The sequence below is a fragment of the Canis lupus genome, chromosome 7, assembly GCF_003254725.2.
Source record: "Canis lupus dingo isolate Sandy chromosome 7, ASM325472v2, whole genome shotgun sequence".
NCBI classification, from domain to species: domain Eukaryota; kingdom Metazoa; phylum Chordata; class Mammalia; order Carnivora; family Canidae; genus Canis; species Canis lupus.
Window position 1 is genome coordinate 26,275,895 of NC_064249.1, and position 14,969 is coordinate 26,290,863.

Here is a 14,969-nt window from a genome sequence, read left to right on the forward strand (position 1 = left end):
ACCCCAAATATTTTGACTCAGTCTGGTGCTTTCTGTTACCCCCTTACCCCACTTGGATTGAATGCTTAGCAAAGACAATTTATGTCTAAGCATCATTATTTTAGAGTGGTATAGCATGTATGCTAATTAACTTAAGCCTAGAAAAATAAACCAACTTGGATTTTTCAGTTTCTCTGTTAAATAAGACTAATACTTATTTAGAGTCACTGGATCTTTCTAAGAAATTCCAAAGGCCAGTATATTTAATTGTTACAAATTTAGGCAGGCAGCAGCACAGCTGTCAGATGCTCAGAATTCCTGAGTTGTAGTTAAAATATGTAACCAAGAGATGACAAGAGTCTAAAACACGTAGCTTTATTATTTTTTAAAGGTATCAAACTATGTAAATAGTTATACTGATCAGAAAATTCAGCAAAATCATAGCTTCACTGTGGTGAAATGAAAAGTATTCTCTGTCCACATTTTGTAAACCAAGAGGGATTCAAATGTGGAAGTAATCTAGTAGACGAGATGTATTTGGGCAACTGTCTAGAGGGTAGAAGGTTTATGTGTGATAGCTGTGGAAGGTAAATTTGGCCAGGTAACCTGGAGCCAGATGTGAAAGCCTTGAACGCCAAGCAAACTGTTTGAACTTTATCCACTTGGCAATGGGAAGCCATGGAAGACTTTTAAGCAAGTCAGTGAAACAATAAAATAGAGTTTTAGAAAAAGTAATCTGTCTGTGATTGGAAAAGAATTTTCAAGGGTGGCAGCTGAGAGAAAGAAATCTGTTAGGAGACCATTATATGTCATTTATGAGACAGTAAGGGTTTAATTTAGCAAGACTGCAGTGGAATAGAAAAGATGGGCACATATAAATTACATTATGGAGGAAAACCCAGGTGGATGAGGTGCTGTTTTGATGTGAAAGGGGAGGAGCGAAAGGAACAAGAACATTTCAAGCACTGAGGTTTGGGTGAGTCAGAGAACAGAAAATCAGAAGTCAGGAAGTAAGTTAAAAGTTAGAGGAAAGACACTAGATCTGGATTAAGGAATACTTCATCCCCCTTTTTGGAGATTCAGTCACTTTTAAACACACTTGCAGGTACCCACAGAGTCAGGGGCACTCGCACGAATCTTCTGCTGCTGGGAGTGTGCATGAACTCAGATAGATGATGCAACTCAAAACTCAAAACCAGACAATTTTCCTGGCATTGAACAGCAGTTGGGCTAAGCTAGTTTGAAGCTTTACATCTAACTGGAGTATCACTTAGAATCTATTAAACACAATTTAAAAGAAGGTCCTTCCAAGAAGAGATTTAAAGCAGATCTGAATTAAGAAGTGACTGTCAAACAAACCACGAAATAAAATAATGAGGGCTTGTTTCAGCATTCTGATCAAAGATCTGCCTTGAATCAACTCTCCCACATCAGAAAGTAACACACTAAAACTGGCCTACTATCCCAAAGATTTGGCAATGTTCTGAATTAATAGGAATATTACTAGCATGAGAGAAAAAAAGGCAGTATGACACAGTGGTTAGGAGCACTCGCTCTACACTCAGCTCTGAATTTGAGTCCCAGCTCCCCACTGCTGTTCTTGAGCAAATAACTACCTCTTTCAGTCTCAGGATGCTGATCTGTAAACTGGGGACAGTGGTAGTAGCTGTCTCTAGGGCCATGGTGAGGATCAAGTGAAAGAATAATTATAAATTGCCTCGCGCGATGCCTAGCATTTTGATAGTGTTCGGTAAGCAAAAGCTGTTCTTTGTAAAGCACACAGGCGAAATTAAGTTGGCATGAGGTTTTTAGAGGGAGAAGAACACACAGAAAGCTATTGCGGGGGCCAAGACACATATACAGTTCAATTCAGAGTGGAGGGTAAACATTTTATTTTGCAATGAAACAAAATTTTAGAAAGACTCTTCTCTTCTCCTGCTAGCCTAGTTTTGTGATGCCACAACTGGAACAAAGGTAGGGGGATGTCAGGGAGTTTCCAGACACTTTGGGGACTTTCTGAGCAGTCCGCATGTCCGTGGTGCACATACGTAAATCAGGGATTCTGCACGACAGGGGAGACCAAGTAAGATCCCTTTGAGGTGATGGCATTTAGAATACACCTCACAGAACACAGCATAAACGAATTATACTTGGATGCGAGACCTGAAATAATATTTATGCTTTTAATTATAACACCTTATAAGCTATACATCTTGGTATGGTTCACAAAAAATTCTCATACTACAAAACCTCATTCCAGTTCAGACTCTACAGGCTAGATAAACAGGCATGACCGCACCATGTCGTTCTGCTCAGTGTAAAGGAATGTGAGGTCATTAAAAACGTTCCACATGTTTTCTTCTCTTTCTTACTTTAACCCTTCTCTATCAACCTGCAATAGTTTGGGATTTTAAACCTTCTTTGTCTTCATAATTAAGACCCTATTAAAACCTTCACAAATAGAAGGGACATTCCGAAAATTTTCACATAATTCTGTTACTAAAGAGACCATTTCCTTAAGAGCTGTAGGTTTCTAGACGGAAGGGCCACAGTCTGCAACACGGTGGTAGTTCTCATTCTCATGAAGACATATATGAAAAACATAATTGAGAAGTTTAAATTTGCTTAGTTTGGGAAAGGAACTTGGTTCTTTGAGATCTCATAATTCTTTCACATCTGCTTTAGCTTCCTTTCCATTTCTCAGGGATATATTTCCACTAAAGACCAGTGCTGTTTTCCTTCTTTAAAAAGTGACATCCTGGGGCACCTGGGTGGCTCAGTCAGTTAAGCCTCTGACTTCAGTACAGGTTGTGATCCTGGGGTTCTGGGATGGAGCCCCGAGCCCCACATCAGGCTCCCTGTTTAGTGGGGAGACTGTTTCTCCCTTTTCCTCTGCAGCTCCCCCTGCTTGCCGCTCTCTCTCTCTTGAATAAATAAATAAAATATTTTTAAAAAGTGACATCTTTGACTCACAAACCTAACATCAAGCAAAAGAAGTTAGACACCAAAAAAGCACAGACTATATGATTCCAAAGTTTAAGAACAGCCAAAGCTAAGATAAGCTATGCTGTAAGACATCAGGAGTGTTACCCTCGGTGCAGAATGATGGTAGTGGGGAAAGTGGGGAGAGGGGCGCTTCTGGTCCTGGTCCTGATCTGTTTCTTGGGCAGGATGCTGAATTCTTGACCCATGGAAACAAATCAGTGCCCTGGTATTTAAGGGATACTTTCACCTCAAATAATGAACATTTGAAATAACACTCTACTTCATACATGTGAAAGTTACAGTGAGTTTTGAAATTGGAGCACATGTTACTGATTTTCCACCAAAGTGCCAATGGCCAAGGAGAGTAAATGTGGACCTCCAGGGGTCCAGGGGCACAGGCGGCAGCATGCACTCCAAGTGTGAAACGCCTCTGGGCTTCATATTTGATTGTTAAAAAATTTCATAAAAACTTTATGTTCTATTTTGTATTATCTGGGTTTGCTCGAGTTACTAGTTAAGATTTAAAACGTTTCTCATATTCAAATAAACCCTAATTAAATATCCAAGCAAATGAGCCTTCAGGGAAGATACATCAGGTATATGCTACGGGGACAGGAGCCCTGCTAGCTGAGCTGTGTAGTTGGCCTAACCTCACCATACGCGTTCACGGACTGTGGATGAGAAGATCTGGGTTTTAATCTTGACTCTGCCAGTCCCAGCTCTGAGAGCCGGGGTGAGTCACTTAACCTCTCAGAGCCTCAGTTTCTTCATTTATAATCTGGGCAAAATAACAAGTACCTAGTGGATGGCTGTCCTATGGATACCAGCACAGAATGATGTCTGGCTTTGCCACTGCCGCTTTCACAGTAAAGCTGGATTCCCTTCCCTGATTCTGGGACCGAGAATCTTCTGATGGGGTGAGCTGCAGAGAAAGAGGCCATCAAACTGTGCCTGCCATGGGGTGCTAGGTGTGTGTTGACTTTAAAGTCCTCAACAAGACTCTGCTGCTTCGACTGTAGCCCGTCCAGAATGACCGGCTGTCATAAACTTGCTATTTCTTTGGGCCGCTGTTCCCTAGTGCGCTTAAGCAATGCAACAGCTGCTATGCTTCAACAGACAAAGGCTTACAGTATGTCTGAGGCAAGGCATTTATTGCTGGCTTTAAACTTCTTAAATAATTCCATATGGAGACTTGAGTGGCAGAGCACTTAATGTAAACTTTCAAAGGAAACTGCCCACCAAATTCTGAACTTTAGAAAAGTTGGCTGAAACATACTCTTTTTCAGAAGGCAGGGTAGCCATTGCCATTTCAGAGAGGAAAGGCCACGGTGCGGCTTTCGGCGGTGACTGTCCACACAGAGGCCCCCGCTTCAGGTAGTCGTTGATCCTGGAGAACCAGGGTCTAACCCGGAGCCATTTATAGAAGCAGCAGGGTTAAGTGGATAGAGTTTAGAATGAGGAGTCAAAGCGTTTGTTTTCTAGGTGTGATTCTATGATGAATTCTCTGCCTTGAAGTCTCTTAACACCGAACAAAAAATCAGCACGTATGCGTGGCACAGCGCTGGGTGTTCACCACGTTTCCGTTCCTTGAACTCCACGGGGCACTTCTGGAATGGATAGAAAGGGTCCAGGTGTCCCGTACAATAAGATGCCATGAGGATATGGCATTTATAAAGGGCAATTTATTTCTTTCACATATATATCATTATCAGATAGACAGATAGATAGATATGACTATGTATTTTTACGTATAGTGTAAAAAAGCAGACAAAATAATACTCCAGGAAAAGTGGTCATCTGAGATATGTAAACTCTTTTCTGACAGATACAAAAAAGTTAAATTTCAAACAAAGAGAACCGTATTTCGTAAGAATTCAGCATGTCATGATGTTTCTGTTTTCTCCACACACTTCCTATAAGTCTCCATGTGTCATTATTCCTGTGTAAGGTCTCTCTTAAGACAGCTTGCAGAGCTCTCCCTGGACAACTCCCTGTGGGCGGGGGCTTAGCCATTTCATTAAAACCAACAAGAACACTGGTGAGGGGTGAGGGCAATTAACCCGGCATTTCTTCGTGTGTGTGTGTGTGTGTGTGTGTGTGTGTGTGTGTGTGTTTCTTGAGAAGGTGAAAGTAGGATAGATTCGCAAGAGGGTCTTTTTTTTCTTTTTCCTTTTAACTAATTAGTGTCAGGCTCCTCCTCACAGTATAGACAGTAAGGGCTATTTCCTGTGTGGATGATTGAATACAGTGCAGAGCAAAGAAGTGTTTGAACTGCTGGCAGCACTAATGACTCGCCATCAAACACTGAAAAGATAAATGATACTTCATCAGGAAAATGTTTAAATAAGCAAGTGCCTGGATATACCACAGCAAAACAACCTGAACTCATTTAACTAAAATTAAGAGGGTAATTTAAAAAAATGCACAATTTGTTTAGTACTCTGTATTTTTCAAAATGGCATACGGTCGCATTTATTACATTCTCTGACAATTCAGCGAGGCAGCTCAGTGTTCTTATCGTCATTTTAGAAGTCACCCACTTCAACTCAGAAGGGCCAAATAATTTGCTTCTGGTCACACAGTGGGCCAGTGACTAAGCTTGAGTGCAATTCCTGGTTTCTAAACTTCCTAGATACTGCTTATCTACTGCTGATACTTCAAAGCATCCTAATAACCTTGTTTGATTATGCAAAAATGTGTAGGGAATAGAGATAAAAACCTTGGGTACTTAGAGCTTCTTCAAGAAGGGTTTCCCTCAAGGGGTTTCTTTGAGGAAACCTTTCTTCAAGGAACAAATATACCATGAACAACAAATAGAATGTCATATTTACAAACACAATTCTGAAAAAAATCTTGAAATATGGAAAAGGCCCTTTATGGTTCTTTTTTTTTTTTAAGATTTTATTTATTTATTCATGAGAGACACACACACACACAGAGGCAGAGACACAGGCAGAGGGAGAAGCAGGCTCCATGTGGGGAGCCCGACGTGGGACTCAATCCCGCGTCTCCAGGATCACACCCTGGGCTGAAGGCAGGCGCTAAACCACTGAGCCACCCAGGGATGCCCCTCTTTATGGTTCTTAAATAGGCAGGCAGACACATTGGTTTCTTACAAGTATATTTTTCATAGTATTTCTACATGTACTATTTTCTGAAATAAATCCCTAAACCAGGGGCACCTGGGTGGCCCAGTGGTTGAGTGTCTGCCTTCAGCACAGAACATGATCCTGGGATCCTGGGATGGAGTCCCACATCGGGCTCCCGTGGGGAGCCCGCTTCCCCCTCTGCCTATATCTTTGCCTCTCTCTCCTGTGTCTCTCATTAATAAATAAAATCTTAACAAAAAAATTCCCTAAGTCAGGTACTTTCTCCATGATTAGTAGTTTACATATGGAGGAAACAAATGTAAAGAAGTTAACTGATTTGTCTTTATTTAGGTCAATAGAGTCTGTAGCAGAGCCAGGCTTAATAATATATAGGTTTCTGCTGATTTCAACTGTGTCCAGTACCTTTGCCAACTAATTTGTATTTATCACAAGCAAATGCTCATCATATATTATTGATTTAAATAAAAAGGTGTCCCTAGAAGATAGTTAGAACTAAAAATGTTGGTGTCTCCTTTTCAAGAGTCGGAAAAGCCTATTCTAAAACATGCCATTATAGCTTATCTTATCTAAAAGATAATTTCTCAACTAACCCATGATATTATTAGTACTTCAATAAAGGAGCTGCCAAACTAGACCACATAATGTAAGTATCATATCATGACCACTGTAAAGGTAACCACAAAAAGGGAGGGATTCTATATGATACAGATCAATTGAGGGCTAGTCTAGCAGGCATTTTAACATCTGTGGCAATATCATCATTACCTTAGAAAAGAGAAGCTGACTGACTTTGAATCCAAGGGGATAGGGCAAAAAGCCATTTCCCAGGTTAAAATAGCATTCCATAGTTTTTAGAAGGTGAAAATAATCATATAACGTATTTTATGTGCATGTGTGTAGAAAAGAATAAATATTTTTTGCCTTTAATCTCAAAGTCTAGGAGCCAGGGCATCTGGTTTTATTGTTGGCTTTGCAATTCACTTATACCCCGACTGCAACTACAGTATTTTTGCTCTGCTTTATGGTGAGCAAATGTGCACTCTTCAAGAGGAGATAGGCAATAGGGAATACCACAATGCTATGGCTATTCCATGTTTGCTTTCCTAAATTCTCTTTCACTAGCCACTTACCGCTTTTAATAGAAAATGAATGAACCTAGGTAATAGGCACTTTAATAATCCAGAAAATATCATAAAAAAACTGATGAGACTATGAGCACTTTCCACACTAAGATGGGTTAGAAGTTAGAATGAGACAGTTTATAATCACTTACATTGTTGATCATAAGGTGCATTATTGTTTTTGGAATAAGATCTCGGATACATTTGTTGATGATAGACATGTAGGAGTCTACGAGGTTGCGAATGGTCTCCACTTGCCTCTCCAATTGTGGGTCCATGGAAAAGTTTTCTGCTTGGCCATTCTCATCATTTTCAGTCTAACAGAAAGGAAAGAAAACATGCATTATTTTGCATTCGTTCAAAAGAAAAAAATACCATACATTCTCAGACGATCAACTTCTGATCACTGTATTTGGAGTCCTATTACTAGATGGTATCATCTTTATTTTAAACATACCCATTAATTCTGAAAAGAGATCAGAACCATGCAGTTATTACTCAACTTTTAAAGAGCCACAACCTGGGAAAGGCAACTATTCTGAGTGAATGCTGAGATGAATAACCAGATAAACAGTTCACCTAACAACATCTCTCTAGAGAACAGTCTAATCTTCAGCCATTTGCAAGCTGGCCAAAGAACTGAATCCAAGCAAATGATGCAGATGCAAATCTCTGGGAGGGGTCTCAAGGGATTCTATAGATTAGAAATAACCTTGGTGTTGTTCTGGAACTCCTAGGTCTGTCCTGGAATGGATCAGCATTTGCATCAGCCCAGGTTTTAAAACTAAATCTCCTGGGCCTGGCCTGGAGTCAAAATAAGAGATATAGAGAATAATTCATCTTTCCATGCACTTGCTGGAATTTGTTCTGTAAATTCATGCTTCTGTCATCACTACTAAAGGCTGGCTCCATTGTGGAAAACTTAAAATTTTAACTTCCAACTTGTTATTCTTTGAATAAAACAGAACACATCTATACACAAAGAATTTATTTGTGCAACATGAGAGAAGCATCTGTTTTCTATACTATGGGACTTGAGTTAATTAATTTTGGCTTATCCACCAGAGGCTGGGCTGGAATGGCATCTTCATCATTAAGGGCTGACCTATTGGCTTGGCATTGAAATCAATTTAGAACAAATGGTCTCCATTTCAAGTCAGGTTGAACCATCTAAGCCCCAGAACATGATACAAATATTGTTAGTGGTCTGGCTACTTTCTAACATTTGGAAAGATTTAATTACAAATGCAAAAAAAAAAAAAAAAAAAAGGAGGGGGGATAATTTATTGCTTCCATTGTAGGCATGAAGTACTTTTCTTTGGAAATGTACATACTTTGATCTGCCAGGTTTTCAATCATCGTATCAGTTCTAGGCAAAGCACTCTGCTTAAATGGATCTATAAATGACAAATTTTTCCTTTGAATCAATATGCATGTGTAAAAGGCGTATTTGTAGGCTGACAAAGTCAACAATAACAAAGAGAGAAATAGGTCCTAGTCATTTATATCAGCTTCTCTTGCTCAGAAATATCCAATACTTTTAAAAAATATTAAAATAACGTGCTCACTAAATCACAACAGTCATTTTTCCAATCCTGAGAGTATGACTCCATGCTTCAGAGTGATAGTTGGAGGACATTTCTGAGGTATCTTACCGCTACTCCAGCAAGGTAGAAGTTTCAAAAATGACTGTTTTATATATATTTATTTATTTTTAAAGATTTATGTATTTATTCATGAGAGACACAGAGAGAAAGAGAGTGGAAGAGACACAGGCCGAGGGAGAAGCAGGCTTCTCACAGGGAGCCCGATGAAAGACTTGATCCCAGATCCTGGGATCACGACCTGAGCCGAAGGCAAGTGCCCAACTGCTGAGCCACCCAGGCATCCCATGACTGTTGTTTTAAATGGTCTTGGCTCACTGAGACAAAGAGCTAAATCGAGTCTTAGGTAGTTCTCTATTTTTATTATTAATTTGTGATAGACAAGCACAAAAGGATCTAGGACAAGTAGGTAAAAAGCTAAGGCCATAATGTGGTAAAGTGATAGAGGGAAGGTAAGCCATGGCAGTGAAAAAACAATCAGTTTTCCAAACTTCTTTCTAGGGTTTAAAAACCACTGCAAATTTGCTCCATGTTGAACCCAAGTTGTAAGAGTCAGCAGTAACTACAGTGTTATTTTAAGGATAACGTATTTGAAAGTGAAAGCTCTAGGTTCAAAGTCACGCTCTATTGTGGACTGGTTGTGCGGCCACATTTCAGTTACTTGATGTAATTAAAACTCAGCTTTCCTATCTGTAAAATGGGGATCCGTGTCTCTGGTAAACTTGTGGAAGCTAAATGAGATAACTCAGAGGAGATGACCTGGCCAAGGGCCTCAATACATTTTAGCTGCTTTCTTTCCTTTCTGGATATTCATGGAATATGAGTTAGAGAGCTGCTTGGCTCTCAACATATACTATGAAAATTTAAAGTGAAAAATTTGAGCATAAAACATTTTAAATTAGAGCAATATAAAAATGGCAAGTGTATTTTTTTTTTTACACCTCCGTGTTTTCTGCAAGCTTGTCACTTTTGCCCCAGAACCCCTTCCTCCCCCCAGTGAAGATTTTCCATCTTTCAGAGTCTTGCTTCATCATCACCTCTTCTGGACAAGCTCCTGAAAACCCCCAGGCCCCCATCATCCCCCCCCCTCCCACCTCTGTACTTCCTCAGTGTCTTGTATTCACTTATATTATTTAATATCCAGCCTAGTTTTATGTTCCTTCCTTATTAGATTCTGGGGTCTTGTTTATCCCTCCTTTTTCAGCACCCAGCACAGAGCTCAATGCTTGGGAGGAGGAGTTAACAACTGCAAAAGGGGTTTACCTAAATCAAGGAAATTGCTCTGGTGCATTACAGGGCCTCTAAGTGTGCCTGTGTACATGTCAGAGACACTGGAGACCAGAGGAATCACTCAGGGTGATGAGTTAGGATCTCTTACTACTTGATAACAGTGAGAATGATAAAATGCTTATGAAATTATGTATATAAATGAGAACAGATGACCGACAGCTTTGTGAGGAAAATATCTTTTATACAAAGCGACATAAACCTCTCTAGTAGGTAAAATGCAATTCAGTTTGTCTCTCTGATCTGAAATATACTGAGGTTTTGCTATGGTATTTAACAGTTGGGGGTGATGACATTTCATTGTTAATATTCCACCTGCCCTAGGAACACTTATTGAGCACTTGCTGTGTTCTAGGTACTCTGCTAAGCACTTTACATAGAAGATCCATACCACAACCTCAGGAGGTAGAGGCCCTTGTTATTGTCAACCTATAGAAGAGCATGCTGAGTCTCTGAGAGGTGACATTTGTTCAGAAAATGTAACATGCATACAATATTAACAAATTTATTTTTCTTCCTTAAGTATAAAAAAAAATCAAGAAGTATTATGAAATGGTGAAATATCCATAATACATCAAGTCAGTTTTATAGATAAAATAACAAATGTAAAACGAGTTTCCAGGGAAAAGATGTCATTAAAATATTGCTATTTGTAAAGAAAAAAGATTATTGAAACAGGAGAGAAAAGCAGAGTAAATGGTATTTTGAAAGAACCTCCAGAAATATAAAACACCAAGAAATGATATATGTCATCATCCACATTTTTATATAGAAACACTGCATTTTCCCATTTCACACAACTTTTAACTTTTAGCCTCACTTTAGTTTTTGCTTATCAAAACATGCAAAAGACATTCACTTTCACTTTTTGAAACCAGATGCAAAGAATAAAGAAAGTGTCAGAGCGAATGGAGAACACCGAATGGTTTAATTCTCAACAGTAAAAGGAAGAAAAAAAGAAGAAGAAGAAGACGACGACGGAGGAGGAGGGGGAGGGGGAGGAGGAGGAGGGGGAGGAGGAGGAGGAGAGGAAGAGGAGGGGGAGGAGGAGGAGGAGAGGAAGAGGAGGGGAAGGAGGAGGAGAGGAGGAGGAGGAAGAGAAGGAGGAGAGGAGGAGGAAGAAGAATTATTCCAGAATAACCCATAAAACAATTTGAAATTCTCTTTAGCTTTTGGAAATAATATGTGATCACATGTAAACTTTAACCACTCAGATAATATTATGGACATGATGGGAGTCACAGAATTCAGAATGCAAATTGAATTTCTTTTCTGATTTTAGAAAGAAAGAAGAAATACTTTCCCTTTCTAATCTATCTAAGAAAAATGGGGGAAATGTGCATAGATGGACTCACTTTTAACTGAGTAATTTCAGAGAGCAAATGTTCCCTTTTCTCTGACCCAGTTCTAACCAAATTCTCTGTTGTGCTCTTATGTATACTGTGTATGACTACGTATTTTTTTCTTTGTTTAAATTATAGGATTGCAATAGGATTCTTTGCAGTCTAAGCACTGAAGTGACAGCTGTTTATCATTATCCTCATCAAGGGAATGTAAAATAAAAATAGTAATTTGTCTCTGATCTTTGAGGCAAAAAAGAATGGTCTGCAAACATTTAACCTTTTATGTGCAGGTTCATTGATGCTGTTTACAAAATGTGAATAATATTGTGAAAACCAGCTTTCTTCTGAAAAATACAATGGACAGGCGTTCCTATTGCAATTTTGTACTAAACAGCTTTTGTGAAATCTAATGCAGCTTAAACAATGAAAAATAACGACTCAGCACTGTAAATTGTTTATAAATAATATTTTAATTTTCTTTCTTCTGAAACTATTTGCATGCTATTCAGAAAACAGTCTGTTTTACAACGTTTTAATTTAAAAGCTTTCTCCTAAAGACTTACTACTTTAAAAGGTGAGAGGATGAAATAGTCGAATCAGAAATAATTCCCACCATGCCTTATTTTTTTTTAAGATTTTATTTATTTATTCATGAGAGACACACAAAGAGAGGCAGAGACATAGGCAGAGGGAGAAGCAGGCTCCCCATAGGGAGCCTGATGCTGGACTCAATCCTAGGACCCAGGGATCATGACCTGAGCCAAAGGCAGATGCTCAATCACTGAGCCAACCAGTTGCCCCCCACCATACCTTAAAGCAACCATTGTAGGAGATCTGGGCTTGATTGGGGGATATCTATTTTTCATGTGTTTTATTTTTGTCTCTTTTCTTTCCTTAAATTTCTTATGGAACTATGTCATAGGCTTCTTGGAGGATCACTAAAACCATCTACATAAGGTTATTTTCTTAAGGTCACTGCAACTCTTTAAAAGTGGAATGATAGAAATGCAAAGTATCCTGGCAAAAATACGTAAGTAAACATACTAGCTCGTGGGGAGTGTGTGTGTTGGGGGGGGGGGGGAATTTGCTGCATCTCTTCTCACCAGTGGAGAGCACTGCATTATAATCTGCAGATCTACATAAGTGATTTTTCCAGATAAGCAACGCTTGCCCCTTTCTAAGCATCTTATTATTGTTATACAATATCTCCACTACCTTAAACAAACAGTAAAAAATATCATTTAACTTTTTCTTAGTGAATCGGGTCACCATCATGGAAAGAGCGTTACCACGGTAACGCAGCTTTGAATTTTCCAGCCCCATATTATGAAGAATGTCTCACTGAAAACCTTTCCCCGTGTTCAGTCATGTACTTCTCATTTGCAGAGGCTAATTAGAGGCTAATTTGTAGAGGCAGCAACTCAACTTGTAAAACAAACAAACAACCCACAAGACCTAAAAACTATGGGAGAAGCATGCTCCGCAAAGCCTTTGAGAAGAGTATAGATTTGTAGTCTGGTGCCTTGTGACAGGTATTTTATTAATTAATTTGTAAAACACTTGTTTAGTGTCTCAGGTGAACTGTGAGGGACACAAAGGAAGTCAAAAGACACAGGGCTTGCTCATGAGCAAGGGTGAGAGGAGCCAGTGAGTCAGAGGACGAGCTCAAGTACAGGGCTTCCAGGCAGTCCCTATGGGTGACCACATCAGAGCTGAACCTTCAGAGTTGGGTGAGATTTTGGACTGAGACTGAGGAAATATGCTCATTGTTCTATCTTTAGTAGTCAGCATGGTGCCCTCTATATGTAGTAGGAGCTTCATAAATACTGTGGAATATTTGAAGACAAACACTCACCCAGGCCATCTCCTGAGGGATTAGGTTTCTGTTCCAAAAAGAACCTAAGAGACCAAGCTCCAGGTAACTGAGGGATTGCTATTCAGTAAATGTGAATAAGTGCTTAGATTGCTACAACTGGGTTCTCCATGTGGAGCCTCCCAGTCTGGGCAGGATAAGTAACTATCTGCATCCAGAATGATCTCAGCTGACGTAAAGGTGTTGGTGACTCCATCTAAGGCTGTCTACAGATTGGAACTGTGATCCAGTCAAATGCTGGGATCTAATTACGTCTCCAATCTGCAAGAAACATCATAACACAGGACAAAACACTGAGCCTCACCTGATCCTGTGGCGGTGACCAACTGGACAAAGCAGGCAGGACCCAACTTCTTCTGCTTCTGTCATTTTCATCACTATTCTTCCTTCCCTCTTCTCCTTCACCTGCTATTATCTTTCTACTCTCCTTAAAGCTTTTACTCTCCTTTCATCTCTACATGGCATCATCATAAACACTACAAAACTATGTAAGATTAATGTGAAATTAAACAGCCATTGGAAAAAAACTACATGGGGATCTGAAAGATACACACTTGATTAAAACAACAACAAGCCTATGTTCTGATGTAGCTTTTTTTTTTTTTCTAACGCTCACTCAGCCCAAGAGCTGCTAATAGCATATTTCTGTGTGGAGCCAGTGTATGTCTATGTCTTCAATAAATAGCTTGAATGATGACAGCAATGAATAAGTGGGATCTAGAGGAATAAGGGGAAGGAGGAGTTCCCTCAGATAACTGACAGTTCTGTACTTGCATTTAAGATGCCCTGAAACAATGGCTTTTATCTGCAACTGTAAAAACAAATGTGGATGTGAGGATTTGTAGAGAAATTTGAAGACTTCTGTACTCTGTCCTGAGGTCTTCCTAGAAGTTACAGTAATTCCTTTTTTTAAAAAAGATTTTATATATTTATTTGAGAGAGAGAGAGACCAAGCAACAGAGATAGCAAGAGTGGGCACAAGTGGAGAGAAGAGGAGAAGTAGACTCCCCACTGAGCAGAGAGACTGACTTTGGGCTCAATCTCAGGACCCCAGAATCATGACCTGAACTGAAGGCAGATGCCTAACAGACTGAGCCATCCAGGTGCCCTGAAGGTATAGTAATCCCAATCTGTTTTTAATCTATTTAAAGTCCCATATTGTATTATATTAACAGATAGATTTGTGAATATGAAAGATTCAGATATTTTAAACACATTATTGAACACTGCCATTTAAACAATCTTGCTGAGAATTTTTTCTAAACTTATGAATACTTATTTTTGGAAAATTTCAATCTTTACATACCAAGTTTGCTTACCACAGCGTAACAACCTTTTGTCCAAACAATAAAGTGTCTAAGCAGAACAATTTAGTTTCTTTAAAAATAATCACTGGCCTCACCATCTTATTTGGTGATATTAGTAATTTTGAAAGGGCCAAAATTATTTTTCAAGTGTTGACTCTTGGAAAAATACCTGTTTTAAATTTAACTTTGGTAAAAAGAAAACTCTTTTCCTAAAGAGAACTAGAATTAGAATCAACTGATACAAATTTCCTTTTTAGTGAAAAAAAAATCACATTTCTTTGGAATAGCAAAATAGGAAACAGAATATTTCCAAAGAAAAATTTCCAGAAAATAGGATCAAATACAATAGGGTAAACATAA

At 39.1% G+C, this 14,969-nt stretch overlaps 1 protein-coding gene across 9 annotated transcripts in view; it reads right to left on the reverse strand.

The window, feature by feature from the left end:
• The window catches only part of DNM3 (dynamin 3), a 555,606-nt gene that overhangs the window by 32,423 nt on the left and 508,214 nt on the right, over window positions 1-14,969 (reverse strand). For all 9 annotated transcript variants that reach the window (XM_049112291.1, XM_049112288.1, XM_025430309.3 and 6 more), the window contains one exon: window positions 7,348-7,512. In XM_049112291.1, coding sequence (XP_048968248.1) covers window positions 7,348-7,512 — 165 coding nt within the window. The remainder of the gene's footprint in view (window positions 1-7,347; window positions 7,513-14,969) is intronic.